The 15695-nt window shown below is 45.4% G+C and overlaps 1 protein-coding gene across 2 annotated transcripts in view; it reads left to right on the top strand.

Moving 5' to 3' along the window:
- Positions 1–15695, top strand: part of ZFAT (zinc finger and AT-hook domain containing) — a 224148-nt gene that overhangs the window by 157155 nt on the left and 51298 nt on the right. For both annotated transcript variants that reach the window (XM_008069520.1, XM_008069521.2), the window contains one exon: positions 12197–12335. In XM_008069520.1, coding sequence (XP_008067711.1) covers positions 12197–12335 — 139 coding nt within the window. The remainder of the gene's footprint in view (positions 1–12196; positions 12336–15695) is intronic.

Below are 15695 nucleotides of genomic sequence, written 5' to 3'. Positions count from 1 at the left end.
ACATAGACAGACCACTACCTGGACCTGCAGGCCATAGAATATGCACGTCTTCAGCTTTACTTGGTGATGCTCAGCTGTTTTTCAAAGTGATCGCACCAGTGTGTAGGAACAGTGGCCCGCGGAGGCCTCTGTTGGACCCTATCTTGGTGTGAACATTCCATATCTCCAGCCTGCTGGGCATGCAGTGGTCTGTCTGTGTGGTTTCATTTTCGTTTTCATGACTGCTAATGAGGTTGAACCTCTTTTCTTGTTTCTGGCTATTTGGATTTCTTTTCTTTTTCTCTCCCTCCCTCCATATGCCCCTTCCTTCTTTTCTTCCTTTCTTTCTAATAAAGTGTCTGTTCAACTGTTTCTTCATTTTTTATTAGGTGATTTTGTTGTATTCTTATTTGTTTTCAGCATTTATTTATATATTTGGGATGTGGGTTATTTTCTGGCTATATGGTATGAATTCAATCTCTCTGTCTCTCTTTTTTTTTTTTTTTGCTTTGAAATCTCACTCTGTCGCCCAGATTAGAGTGCAGTGGCATGCTCCCGGTCACCGCAGCCTCAACCTACTGGGCTCCGGCAATCCTTCCACCTCAGCCTTCCAAGTAGCCAGAACTACAGGCGTGCACTACCATGCCCAGCTAATTTTTGATTTATTGTAGAGACGAGGTCTTGCCAAGTTGTCCAGGTGGGTGTCGAACCCACGGGCTCAGGCAATCCACTCGCCTCAGCCTCCCAAAGTGCTAGGATGACAGGCTGAGCCATAGAGCCTGGCCAAATTTAATCTCTTATGTGGCTTTTCTTCAATCTACTTATAATTTAAAGTTCTTACATTTAGTTTTTTTTTTTTTTTTTTTTAGTTTTAGCCAGATTTTCAAGTGTTTTCCTTATTGTTGTTGTTAGGGGAGTTTGCTCAACTGACGACACACACATCATTAACAGAAAGAGGCAGAAGATTTTCTCTTTTTTTTCTTTTAGCCAGTTAGCTGTATTAGGGTGTCCGTCTGTGCTGGGTACTGCACTGGCCTCCAGGGAAACCTCAGTGAGTGTGTTCTAGTGTGGACTCTACTCTCAAAGGCCTCACAGCCTCGAGTAGGGGAGATGGACTTGCTAATGACCGTTACCCCACAGCAGGGCTAGTGCTACAGCTTCACCGGGTGCTGAGGGACACACGAGAGGGAGAACTTAGTTCTTCCAAGGAGAGTTAGGGTGGCCTTCAGGGTGAAAGTTGAGGAGTAGCAAGCGAGCTGAGACTCTAGAAGAATGGATAGGAGCTTGTCTGTGAACATTTCCACACTTAGGAACCGCAAGACAATGTGTAGACATTTTTAGTAACTTGGGGATAAAGAAAATGTTGAACTCATCAAGTTTGTCTCAAATCTGGGGAGCATAACCATGTGGTTTTCCTCTGAAGCATAAGAGGAGGTATTGTTTTAAATGGGGAGGGTGTATATTTATACAATATAATCCCATGATTTGTGCTTCGGGGATCTAAGGCTGGATGCTTTGCTTGGAATGAATGGGTCAGCGTTGAGTCTGATGTGATCAGCTTGTTCATTCAGACAAGTTTGTCTGATTTTCATAGTCGCATGAAGTGCTTCACTATGATAACCCTGTCCCGTCTCGCTTTGGTGTCATGTGGTATTAGAATTGAGATTCTTTCGTGGGGATATTGAGAGGAAGAGACACAGAACCTGACCCAAGCAGCTCAGTAAAAAGGAGCATTGTCAGAAGGGCAGAAAACACCATGAGGGATTCACAGAGGGGAAGGGACAGCTTCCTGCATCCCAGAAGTTGTCCCACAGGTAAGAGGAGAGTGAGGCGGAAAATGTCCTTCATGAAAAAGAAACAGTTTGAAAATGTGAATGGAGGATGGAGGAGCAAGATGGTGTGGAGTGAGCCCCTGTGCATTTCCTGCATATACCTGACTGAGTGTCCCAGAGAGATGTGGGCAGGTCAGCTGAGGCTTGGTACATGCCCCTCTCTCTGTGCAGTACCTGCGTGTACCTGGCTGAGTGTCCCAGAGAGGTGAGGGCAGGCCATTTGGGTCTCTCTTTAGGCTCTTGGCAGATTTTGAAGTCTCTGAGCCAGGGGCTGATACAGATACTCGTTGTGAAGAGAATGGCAGAGTTGATACTGAGGTGAGAAGGGCAGTTAAGAGACTTGACTTTGGTCCAGGACACAGCGCTTCTTGAGAATCTGCTGATGGGGTGTTCTGGACAGAGGGAGCGTGAAAGAAAGAAGGGACCCAGTGTGGTTACAGCTGAATGAATGAGGCTGATTATGATAAAGGATATGGTCAGGGAGGTGGGCAGGCCCAGACCAGGCAGGCCTTCCAGGGAAGAAAGTTACTACCTGGCCCAGCCTTCAAGAACCTGGAATCAGGGAGGGCGGAGGACAGAGGTAAACCTGGTACCCAGAGTACCAGGTGTAAGGCAGTGAACGTGACAAGAGGGTTGAGTGGAAACCCCCGTGAGTGTGGGGCCTGCCTTAGTTTCACCTCTAGTTCCTAACATATTGCTTGGCACGCAATAGACACTCAAGAAGTTATTTATGAGTAAAGACAAGAGATTTATTAAGCAAGAGATGGCAGCATGATTTGGCACTTCATCTTTACGTGAAGTAATTGTATATTTGGCATATGTTTTTATTTATTATGTGTTCTCAGTGGATCATGGCCCTGTTGTTGATCCCGGGAATATCATTCCTCAAACACAGACATGGGCATTTATTTCTCTCTTCTCTTCCCTTCTTTCTGCCCCCCTTTCCTTTTATTTTTTTCTCTTTCTTTCCTTCTTTCCTCATTTCTTTTCTTTTTCTTTTTCTCTACTTGTGGTGGGATAGAAAAAGCCTCATGATGGACTCGTATTAGTCTATTTTCTATTGCTTAAAATTTCTGGACCTGGATAACTTATAAAGAAAACAAATTTATATTTTATGGTTCTGGAGGCTGAGAAGTCCCAGGCTGAGGGGCTGTGTCTTGTGAGAGCCCTCTTGCTGGTGGGGACTCTCTGGCGAGTCCTGAGGTGGCTCAGGGCATCCCATAGCGAGGGAGCTGAGTGATCTGATGTGCTGCCTCAGGTCTCTCTTCCTCTTCTTATAAAGCACTAATTTTCCTCCCATGGTAGCACATTAATCTATTAACCCATTTAAGCCTTGGATGGATCAATCCATTCATGAAGGCAGATCCCTTATGATTCAGTCACCTCATGAAGGCCCTGTCTCCCAATACATGGATGAATCAAGTTTCGGAGGGGACAGATATTCAAGCCATAGCTTGGCTGTGTCCAGATCTGAAGTCTGAGATTTCCCTTAAGACCATTTGAGGGAGTCCTCATTCTTTCCTGGCCAGCTCATGGAACCCAGGGCCTGGAGTCCCTGCTGGGCCTTTGAGTCCTGGCCCCTCCCACCTCCTGTGACAGCTTGGTCCACAGAATACTGGGCATATTTTCATGAACCAAAAAACAAGAGTCCATACTGCAGGATAACTACTAAATCAAGATGAATGGACACTTAATTAAATGCCTACAGAACAAAATTTAACTTAATTGATGGTTAAGTATATTTCTTTTTTTTTTTTTTTGAGTTGGAGTCTCACTCCATCACCCAGGCTGGAGTGCAGTGGCATGTTCATGGCCACCCCAGTGCTGACCTGCTGGGCTCTGGCAATCCTTCTGCTTCAGCCTTCCAAGTAGCAGGAACTACAGGTGCATGTTACCCCGCCCAGCTAATTTTTTGATTTATTGTAGAGATGAGGTCTCGCCAAGTTGCCCAGGCTGGTCTTGAAACCCGTGGGCTCAGGCAGTCATCTCATCTTGGCCTCCCAAAGTGCTGTGCTTACAGGTGTGAGCCACTACGCCCGGCCAGGTAAGTATATTTCATATGTTGTGACATTTGAAAACAATTTTTGGGGTTAGATTTCTCACTTTTTCAGAATTTTCCAGTCTGCTTCTTGGCTGTTGAGGAATCATGTAAGGTCTGGGAGAGTGATGGTTAGTGTCACTAAACAGCTTAATGTGCAACGGAAAAATGATTTTAGTTATGTAGGGTGAGTCCCAATCAGTGTGTAAGTGGATATGGTTTAGTGTTGTCATGGTGGCGTGGGTGGGACTTTTTGGAGCCTTTGAAAGTGGTGGAAGGACCCTGCTGCTGGTTGGTGGGGACTGGTCTTAGGCTGCAGGCAGGCTGGTCCTCGAGAGGGTCCCAGGCTATAAGAAGAGAAGAGTTTCTCTAGTGAGGAAGGGAATGCTCTCATCATGGGGGAGATTTGGAGGATGCCCACATTGATGCCACATTGACAAATGTACTAATGAAACAACCAAGTTCCACACTCAGGAGTCCTGCTGACTTTATGCTTCTCGAGCACAGTCTTGCTCTGTGGTCTTAGCACTCATGTAAATCCTGTCAAGTAGACAGGGAAGGCTTATTAACTCACATTCCACAGGCATGGAATCAAAGGCAGTGGAGGTGTGAAGGCTTGATCAGGGCAACCCCACTGTTAGTGGCAGACCCAGCACTAATTCCAATCTCTAATTAATTCCTGCCTGTTTACTCCACCCTTTCACCTTTGCTTTATGTAAATGCGGTTGTGTCATTGGGAAGGTCCCACTGTGCTGTAAAGGTGTCCACATTCTAATAGTGCTACTTCTGCCAACAGAGTCTAAATTGTCTTGTACCAACTGGTTCACTTCATATAGGTTGTAACCACTAGGTGACCTTTTTCTGTATTTGGATCCTAATTCACCTGACACTAATCGGACATGTGGTTAGTCTCCTTTTGTATCTCTGTCTCGGTATGTCTTTTTTCCCATCAGCCAAGTTGTTAAACTAAGGTTGAAATTAGGATCTGTGACCTCAGATGTCACTCTCTAGTGTCTTCTGGTACCGTCTCCTTTGCCACTATCCTCCTTCATGCTCTGCAGAGAGTGGTGAGCCCATCCATAAAGGGGCAGGTTCACATTTGGTCTCCGAACCTTTTGATGGTGTCCTGTAACCATAATTCCATACTTGGTTGCACAGATCCGACTGCAGGATCTTACCTGGAAAGAGCCTTCCTGCCGCCTGTGAATGGGAGCCACCGTCCTCTTCTTTACCCCAAAAGCCACCCTGTGCATTGTCATTGACTGCCAGTGTTGCCACCTTCAACATTACCTCATCACCACCTGTCTTAAAACATTCCTCCAGGTCCCTTCCTTGATGTGGATGGGAAATGGGATCACCTTAATGTAGTTAGATGCCTTCTAATCAAGTTTTCAGAACGTGATTTCACGTGTGAGATAGGATTTTCTGTCCTTTTCTGTTTTCTTTCTTTCTGTTTGAAGGACAGAACAGGACTTCCTCAAATTGTGTAAAAGTGTATTTTACCTGCTTTCTTGACATAAGTATAAGAACTTGAAGAGTTTCAGCCTCAACAAATTCAGTGTAACTTTTTTTTTTTTTTTTGAGTTGGAGTCTCATTCTGTCGCCCAGACTGGAGTGCAGTGGCCGCTCCCGGCCACCGCAGCCTCGACCTGCTGGGCTCTGGCGATCCTTCTGCCTCAGGCTTCCGAGGAACAGGAATTACAGGCGTGCACTACCATGCCCGGCTGGTTTTTTGATTTATTGTAGAGATGAGGTCTCACTGTCCAGGCGGGTCTCAACTTTTTTATTCATCTCAAATTGTGGATCTTCCATGTACCTTCTGAGGAGGATCCCTTTTTTCCTTTTTTCTTTTTTTTTTTGAGTTGGAGTGCAGGAGCTAACATAGCCTCAACCTGCTGGGCTCAGGCAGTCCTTCCACCTCAGCCTTCCAAGTAGTTGGAACTATAGGTGTGCGCCACCACACCTGGCTAATTTTCTGATTTATTGTAGAGACAAGCTCTGGTCAAGCTGCCCAGGCTGGTCTCGAACCCCTGGGCTCAGGTAGTCTTCTTTACTCCACCTCTCAAAGTGCTGGGATTATAAGTGTGAGCCACAGTGCCTGGCCTGAGCAAGATCCTTTGATGCCACCTTTTTGGAAAAAAGGAATATGATCCAGTGCCCGACTTGTGCCCCTTGTTGTCTCTCACTGAAATCCAGCTTTTGTTTTTCTTGTGCCGCCGGACCTCCTCAAAGCAGGCTTACCAGTGCCAGCCCCTGACTGCCAGGTCCAGCAGACACTGGGAAGGCCTTTCCCATTGGATTTCTTAGTACACTCTGCTAGGACATTGTTCCTAGGATCCGGTGACTCGAGACTCTGGATCCTCCCACCTGCAGCCCTTCTCTCGTCCTTCCTCTGAGCTCATCTCCCTTTGCCTGCCTGCCTCTGCCTTCCAGGGTGCTGCTCCAGTCCTGCTTCTCTTCTCACTTGCCATGCTCTCTCTCCATGGCTGTGTTCAGACTTAGAGCATCTACTAGTTGCCTGTGCTCAGATCTGTATCTTCATCCCAGACCTGTCTTCTGAAGTGTGGGTTCATGTCTCCAGCCTCTTTTTAGACTTGCCCTCCTGAATTTCCAGAGTTCTAGAAATGCACATGTCCATCACCACAGGACTCCCTCTGCATTGGTGACTTTCCTCTACCTCTGCCATCCGGGCTAAAAACTTGGGACACTCTCCATCTTCTCCCTCTCACCTGTCGTCTCAACCATCAGGGCTGGCTGGTTGTACCTCCTCCATCTCTCTTAAATGCTTTCTTCCTTCTCCAGATTTTTCTGCCTTGTTTCATTTTAGGCCCTTGATATCTCTCACCTATACCACTGCAGCAACTGCATAATTGGTTCCCTGGCTCCAGTTTTGTTCCCTTCAAGTCCATCCTCCATTTAACTTCCAGAGTGATGTTTTTGTGTGTGTGTGTGTGTGTTGGAGTCTCACTCTGTCACCCAGACTGGAGTGCAGTGGCCGCTACCGGCCACCGCAGCCTCCACCTGCTGGGCTCCGGCGATCCTTCCGACTCAGCCTTCCGAGTAGCCGGAATTAGAGGCGCGCACTACCACGCCCGGCTAATTTTTTGATTTATTGTAGAGATGAGGTCTCGCCTGCCCAGGCGGGTCTCAAACCCGCGGGCTCAGGCCATCCACTCACCTCAGCCTCCCAAAGGCGCGGGATTACAGGCTGAGCCACCGAGCCCAGCCAGAGTGATGTTTTTTAAGTGTGAAGTTCACCGTGTTATTCTCCTGCCTGACTCCTGCGGGTGACTCCCATTGCCCAATATAGCTTTCCTGACCCAGCACACAGCACAGTGCATGTGAACTCCCTGGTATTGACCCTCATCTTCTTCCTTCTTCCAGTCCTTGTCTCATAGCGATGGTCCAGTAATTGCCTACCTTTCCTCCAGGCCTCCACGGAGTTCCTCATTCTGGGTGCTCAAGGTTAGATCTGAGCTGCCTTGTGTCTGGGAAATTCAAGAACAGCAAACCGTGCCCTTTCCAGTGGGGCTTTGGGGGAGAAAGATGCTCCAGAAATAATGGCCGGTAGGAAACCAGATCACCTCTTCACTGTTAACTGGGCCCAGAGCCCCAAATCTGATGCAAACCAAGTGGTCAGGCTAGGAGATGATGAAACTTCAGACAGCTATCCTAATCATTCTGAATCTCTGTTTTCTTATTTGTAAAATGAGGATAATAGTTGTATATACCCTATGAGGTTTATGTGAGACTTACAAGAATTAATCCACGGAAAACACTTAGAACTACTTGGCATGGTAAGTGATAGTAAAAGCTGGATAAAAGAGTAGAAATGACCACATCAGATCTCGTTACTTTGGTTAAGAACTCCAATGCAACATTGAATAACAGCTATGACAATGAGCTCCCTGTGCTGTTTTTCTGATTCACTTTGTTTTGGGATCACAATAAGAACTTTGATGTTTTGTTCCAAATGAACTCTGCTGATAGAGTCAGCTTATATCTTCCTCCGAACTCTTGGCCAGATTCTGTCCTGAAAGCTCTGAATAAATAACTTCCCTTTTGAGAGCTCTAGCGTCATTTGCAATCCATGAATATCTGACTTAGAAACCAAGTTTTATGATTTGGTTTACCCAGATAGCATTTAATCTTTGGAGCTGATATTTAAGTCCCCAAACTGGTATATATTTAGAGAATCACAAATCTGCCACCAGCATAGTCATTGTATCCCCAGGGTCAGAGGATAGTGCCTGACTCGTAGTAGGTTGTTAGTAAATACATGCTTCAAAAGTGACAACGCAAGACTTGCAATATCAGTAATGCAGTCAGACTTTAATATCTGTCTCCCCAATGCAAGAGCCCTCATAGCATTCCCCACTGGCTTGTGGCCACGCCTCACAAGTCAGAACTTATTTTGTTGAAGGACCCAGATGTGGTTCAGTTATTACAGCTTGGGAGAGAAGAGTTCAAGTAGAAGGTAAGTGGTAATTGATTTCATGTACAGGTTCTAACGGGAAGACTCAGGGAGGTTTATCTTTCTAGCCCACTCCCCAGACCCTCCTCCCTACACACACACTCTATTGAGCGAAGAAAGAGCTTCTGGGGCAAGTTTTTTCCTCCTTGCGTCAGAGCAAAGCCTCAGCAGATGACAGACGGCCAGTGATGTCTCAGAAGAAAATCTTCAATGGAGGGAAGATTTACCCAAGTCAGGTGTCCCTTTCAACTTGAACAGTTGAAGATTTTTATAGAACTTGCTAGTTCAGAGACTGATTTCTCACTTGGACTCACCTGTACTTTTTTTTTTTTTTTTTTGCTCACATTTTGGCAATTTTTCTCTTCATTAACAGTTCTGTCAAGGAGTGGGCCTGGGGAAAAAGGCATTGCAATTCTCAGGAGGCAGTTTATCTGTCTTGCCACCAGAAGGATGAAATTGACTCGCAAGGCTGAAGCCAGTTTGCAGGGTCATTTCTTCTTTTCACCACCCTTCTCTTCCTGTGTCTATGCCTACTGGCTGCCCGATGCTGGTGGAGTAGCATTTTCGGTTTTTCTTTTTGTTTTCTGTGTAAATACTAGCATTCCAAAAATAATATCTTCATGATATTTGCTTGTTTAGAGATGAAAGCACTTGAAAATTGTTTAGCTTTTATTTTAACTTTGCGATAATTGTATATTGGAATTGTAGACCTTTTGTTCTCTGCTCAATAGATTGATGAGAAGGCCTGACTAATTTTGCCTTTGTTCCGGGTCATTTTGTTTAATAAACACTTGTGGGCCAAACCCCGAGGATTCTCTGATATGAAGGGCCGAATGTAGGAATGTAGCACATACAGTGTAACACAAAGCATCCAGTACCCAAAGTGTGTCCTTAAGGTAGGGTGAAATCCCTGAGAAATGTTTTGAAGAAGATAGGCTAACCCGACTAGTTGCCCTGTGTCCTTCCAGCAATGACTCCTCTGGGATGACAGCATTTCCCTGGGAGGCTGGGCTGGCACCTTTTCCTCTGCTGGAGAGCTAGACAGATGTGGGCAAGGGCAGATTCTAGAGAAGTTTTCCAGGAAGGCTGGGTGAGACTCTGTACTCAGTTGAATAGTAAGAGAGAAGGAAAAGTCAAGGATGACTGTTGGTGCCTGCCTTTGTGAGTCTGAAGTTGTGTATGCTTGAGGTGCCTACAGAGCCCTACAGGGATACCTGGAAGACAGTAGACAGTTCCTCTCTACAGTGCAGAAGAGAAGGCAAACTAGATGTATACGTTCAGCAGTCAACAGTGCACAAACGATGATTGGGACCAGGGCCGAAGAACAAAACTGCCCCAAGAACAGCACCCCAAGTGAGCCAGCATTTAACATTGGAACTGGTAAGCAGGTCTAGTAAATAAACCAAGAAAGTTGAGCCCTGATCGGGGAACCTGGTGATGGCGGCATAACAGTGTCACGGACGTCATAGTAGGAAGGGTAGCCAACCAGAAGAGATGGGGTGGGGGAGCTTGAGGTCTGAGAAGGGAGCACCCCAAGAGGTCTTAGAGGCCTGAGAAAACAAGGTGACAGAGCAAAGGCAGTAGGTGGAAACTGCTCCGTAGAGCGAGGTGGAAGGTTTTCCTTTTCCTTTTTCTCCCTTTCTCCCTCCTTCTGTCTGCCACCATCTCTTTCTCTCGGTTTCTATCTCTCTGTCTCTCTCTCTCTCTCTGTCTCTGTCTCTCTCTCTCCCTCCCTCTCCTCCTTCCCTTCCTCCCCGTTTCCCTCTCTACATCTATCTCTCTGTCTCTTGATAGGAAGACTTGAGCACATCTGTAGATTTGAAAGGAAGAAACCTTGAGAGAGAGGCCTATTAAAGCTTCAAGGACGAGAGGGCATTTCCCCCTGTTGTTGGTGTACTTCACCTTCAGACATCGCCGCTGCTGGTTTAGCTCTTCCGGCAATAGTTGTGGAAAGATTGATGAATTGGACAGTTGAGGAGTCAAAGTTGTGTCTGAGGTCTTCATAGCTGCAGTGATACTTCAACTCCCAGTTGCACGGCAAGAACTGTGGTGAAATTGCTGACAAAAACCGTGAGAAACGCGTTGCATGGCATCTGAGGTATCAATTTATGTGATATCATTTAATCCTAATAATCTTGTGGGGTAGGTGTTTTCCTCATTTTCCTGATGTGAACAGTACTAAGAGAAGTGGTGCGACCTCCCTGAGGTTCTGTCAAGGCCAGAGGTGTGGCTGGACTCGCTCTCTCTGAGTCTCCTGGCCCATCTGGAGCGTTGCCGCCTCATGGCTGCTCTGTGCTCTTCTGACACTGGAGCACTGTTGGAATCCTATAGCACGTGAATTAGGAGGATGCTCTGGTAGTCTCCTGACCAGGAACCAGAGCATGGAATTTGACAGTGATTGGGGTACTTATCTGTTGCCCAGCCGACAGCTTTGTCGCTGTCAGCCTCCACAGGAGACCTCATCAGGTGACCCTATGTTTTTTAGTTTGGGGTTTTTTTGTTTGTTTGTTTTGTGGTCAGAATGTTTACTCTTTTATTATGTTTTGCGGTTTGTTACTGTCTTTGTTAATATCTCTCTCTCCCTCCCTCTCCCCCTTCCCTCTCTCCCCCTTTCCCTCTCTACATCTACCTCTCTGTCTCTTGATAGGAAGACTTGAGCACATCTGTAGATTTGAAAGGAAGAAACCTTGAGAGAGAGGCCTATTAAAGCTTCAAGGACGAGAGGGCATTTCCCCTCCCACTCCTTTCCTCTCCCTTCCTCCCTTTCCCACCTCCTCCCTCCCTCTCATTCCCTCTCTTTTTTTGAGTTGGGGTCTCACTTTGTCACCCAGGCTGAAACGCAGTGGCACAATCATGGCTCATTGCAACCTCAACCTCCTGGACTCAGGCAATCCTCCTGCCTCAGCCTCTCAAGGAGCCGACTACAAGCATGCGCTACTATTCCTGGCTAACGTTTTTATTTTTTTTGTAGAGATGGACCCTCACTACATGGCCTAGGCTGGACTCAAACTCCTGGGCTCTAGCAATCCTCCTGTTTTGTTCTCCCAAAGTATTGGTATTCCAGACGTGAGCCACTGCACCTGGCCCCTCTCTACTCTTCATGATGCCCCTAGAGTGGTATATTATATGAGAGGGGAGACAAGACCGCATGACCCATTTTTGGCCTGATCCTGAAGGTTCCTTGTCTTATCCAGGGTGGGTAGGGAGTAGATTTCACTAGGCAGACTTTCCTAATGGTTGACACTTGTGTATGCTTGCAGGTAGATGCTACAGAGGAAGTTATTTAGCTAAAAAAGCAGATACGTTCATATGCCACTGAATTCTGGGGATACATTTTGAGAAATGCACCGTTAGGCAATTTCGTCCTTATAGAACATCATAGAGTACACACCTGGGCTGGATGGTAGAGACTGTTGCTCTGACCGCTGTCCTATGTGTGGTGTGTCATTGAGCAAAACATCATCTTGTGTACACATGACTGTAATTCAGGAAATGAATTGTAATCAGAGCTACTGGTAATGGCATTCACTTTCAAAAGTGATAAATGACTGTCTTGCTTTATTTGTTGTTATTATCTTCTTTTTGAACAAGCACTAAATTCTGGGTGGATTAAAAAAAGAAATAATGGAAGTATATTTATTTAGTAGAGACCACTCCTGCTGTGGGGTCATCATGCCCTGGTCACATGGTTGGTCGCCGCAGGGGCAGGTCTGAGCATTCCTACCCTAGCAGTTTCCCCTAGAACCTGTGACCGGTGGTGACACCTGCTCATCACGGGTTTCAGGGTGTTGGCTCCTCAGCAGGTGGGAAGATCGTGGAGGCAGACATCTGGGGCTCACCTTTCCCTAACGCTCCTCCTCCTCATCCCTGCAGCCCTTCCGCTGTGCCCACTGCCATTACTCCTGCAACATCTCTGGCTCTCTGAAGCGGCACTACAACCGGAAGCACCCCAATGAAGAGTATGCCAACGTGGGCACAGGGGAGCTGGCAGCGGAGGTGCTCATTCAGCAAGGTAGGCGGGGAGCCGGCGCGCGGCGGGCCCTGCCCGCTTCCTTCCAGGCCAAATCCCCGTTGGAAAGAACTGCTGACATCTGCAGTTCAGCTCTGCTGCGTCAACATGGTGGTGGTGGTGTTCTTTGCCATCATTATCTTTGTCATCCTTGCCCTCCTCGTGATTATTTATCAGCGTTACTTGTCCTCTGGTTAATATTAGAACAGTCTGACTGGAAATCTACAATGACAGAAGTAAAGATTTCCCCACACATTCTACAGCACCCCAACAATGTTCACTTATCGGCATTGCCCTCCGTCCTGGCATTGATTAACATTGATTAGCAGGAACGCTGTGTTTTCCTATTATATACTGTCTTCCTAATAATAATTTCTGAGGGCTTTAATAATACAACTTGGAATGGAAGTACTTTAACAGTTTTCAGTTTCTCAGTGTTTTTTTTGCAATTATAACTAATGCTATTGTGAGCATACTTACGGGTGAACTATTTTGGATTATCTAAAAATAATTAGCAAGTATTCAGATTACTTGCTCATCTTGAAAAGAAGAAAACATTCTAGAATATGTAATGAGAGTTGATGAAAACTTCTAATATTGATGAAATCCTTTTTTTTGGTTTTGTTTTGTTTTGCTTTTTTTCAATAAATAATCACACATTTCCACTTGAGAGGGCTTAGCTCATGGGCTGTGACCATACAGAGAATTGCTGTTGTATTTATATCTGTGCTTTGATAATTCCACTAAAGAATGATTGCAGTGCGCAGTATGTCAGTTGCTACTCTTTCCTAAGTCCTGTGACTTGACGCTGAAGACAGTTTTAGAAATCTGCCTCCAGTAAACAGAGATGAAGAATTGTAAACTGCTGCAGCTGGAGATGCTCAGAGTTTCTGATTTGCCGTGAAGCTCCACTAGCCGTAATAGCCATGAAATGCATCTTGATGTAAAACAAATGAATTGACTATATCCTTCAGCACTTCCAGTGACAGAGATGATGCATAGAAATAGATGCGCAGCACAGAAAACCCAGGGTAATTTTAAAACCATCCATCTAGGGTAATGGTGAGCATGTGCCTTTCGCTTTCTTAATGGTTGTTTTATGGAGCTGTGGGGCAGGATGGTGCAGAGAGGAGGGTCCTGGCTCAAATCTGCATTCTCCTTTAGCTGTGCCATCTCAGGCAATTTCCCTAACCTCTCCCTGTTAGGCCATCACCTGCAGAATGGAGTTGGTGGCAGCCATCTTCCAGGATGGCAGGAAGAATTAAATGAAAGGACTTGTGTATGCAAAACATCTTCTTTCCTTGCTTTTATATTTTAGTTTCTGAAAACATTTAAGACTTATGGAGTTCTTGCATTGTTTTTTATGAGCCCCAAGTCCAGGAATCACAGAGGGAAGAATGGATTGACGTAGAGTCCCAGTAAATAACTGGAGTTGCAGGCTAGAGATTCGTTTTCACATCTTTCACACTCTTGGGTTGGATTGGCAGGAAATAGACATTTACTGTGGCTGTTGGGACAGGCATAGGATCTGATTGATGATACTATCATTGCCCTGTGCTTCTAAGCTTTCATCATCGCCTTGCAAAAAATGTGCTGAGGTTGAACTCTTTCGTGTCCTAAGTTTTTAGTTAACTTTCTAAGACTGTAATCGGTTGGCATTCTCTGACAGGGTCTGGGCTTTATATTTGATCTTTGCAGGGGTGACTTTGGTCTTCTTCTTCTAGACACATACTCACACAGATACACACAGTTGCTTCTTGATATCCATGGGAAATTGGTTCCAAGACCACTCGCAAATTTCAAATCTGCAGATGCTCAAGTCCCTGATATAAAGTGATATAGTGTTTGCATATAGCCTACGCACATCCACTTGCATACTTTAATCATGTCTAGATTAGTTATAATACCTAATAAAATGTAAGTGCTGTATAAATAGTAGCTATTTTTAAAATATGTATTATTTTTCATTGTTATGTAATTTATTCATTTTTAATATTTTTGATCTGCAGTTGGTTGAATCCAACAATACAGAGGGCCTGTGGATACAGATTGCCAACTGTACATGCTTATATGTATGATGTATTTGCATATGTATGTGGAGATAATATGTGTGTGTGTATATATATATATGTGTGTGTGTGTGTGTGTGTGTGTGTGTGTATATATATATATATATATATATATGCGTATATATATATGTACATATGTCTGTTTGCTCCCCCATCCCCTGCAAGGGGTATATTGAAGAAGGTGACAGCTAAGTGTCTCTTGGTTCTTAAGAGACTTAGTGCCATTGTGCTCTGGCAGGAGAGCAGTCTCTGAGATCAAATAGCTGGTGGAGTGTGAACAGAGTTTAGAAATCTTAGAAGCACAAAGTTCACACTGTTTTTAAGTCTGGGAGAGGGGAGGAGAATGTGAAACTGGATTAAATTACTGTTCAGAAATGCTGAATTGTTTGGTACCAGTGGAATTCTTCATTTTCTTTTGATTAATTTCAAGTAATTCTCTCCATCCCCACTTGGTTTTATTTTCGTCTTAAACGCACGCCACCAAAACTATCCTCATGCGACTTTATAATTTCTTGTTTTGATAGAGAGGAAGATGTGTTACAATCATAGCATAAAAAGCCATGAATAAAATATAGTTTTTCCAGAACGATATTACTGTCCTCTTATGCCAAGTGCAGAGATTCCTTGTCTGTCAGCTGCATTTGAGCCATGTCACGCTGCAGCATCCACAAAGCCATCAATTGCTGGAGAGTCCTCCTGCCCACTGTGCCCCGAGGATTCTGGAAAGGAGTCAGCATACAGTGCTGCAGAGGAGGTAGGGGAAAGAGCCTAGAAGGAGCTACAGTTCCCAGATCAGACATTTCTATTCTGTGTGGTTTTCTGAAGGAAGGTACCATGGCGTTTTTCATGGAGTTGGGGTGGTTTTCATTGTACTCTCGAAGCTTGCTGGGCACGGCGACTACTCAGGCGTCCACCAGTAGTGTGCTGGTAAACATTTAACAACCAGCTCTTCTGGGGGCCGGAGGCAGGGGGAACCTAATTTATAGCATTCGCTCGTTTCTGTGGTGTACATCCTTCTGCCGTGGCCAATTTTAAGCTACTGACATGACATCACTGGATGTGGAGTTGGAGAGATGTGTGCATACTCAACTTAGGAGCTTGTATAAGCTGGCTCCCTCATACCTCTGGACCTGAGGGCACGGGGTGACTTTGCCAGGTCCCTGCCAGCTGATCCCTTACAGATGCACCAGTCCTCAGAAATCTGGTACGTTTAATTATTAACCTTGTGTTGACAACAATGTAAATATTTTACTTATATTTCATATGCATCTGATGCTTTGAAGACCGATTCCTC

Source organism: Carlito syrichta, unplaced genomic scaffold, assembly GCF_000164805.1.
Source record: "Carlito syrichta isolate Samal-C Ts95f unplaced genomic scaffold, Tarsius_syrichta-2.0.1 Scaffold312078, whole genome shotgun sequence".
Classification (NCBI taxonomy): Eukaryota; Metazoa; Chordata; class Mammalia; order Primates; family Tarsiidae; genus Carlito; species Carlito syrichta.
The sequence above is the reverse complement of the archived record's forward strand: the minus strand, read 5'-3'. Positions and strand labels throughout refer to the sequence as shown.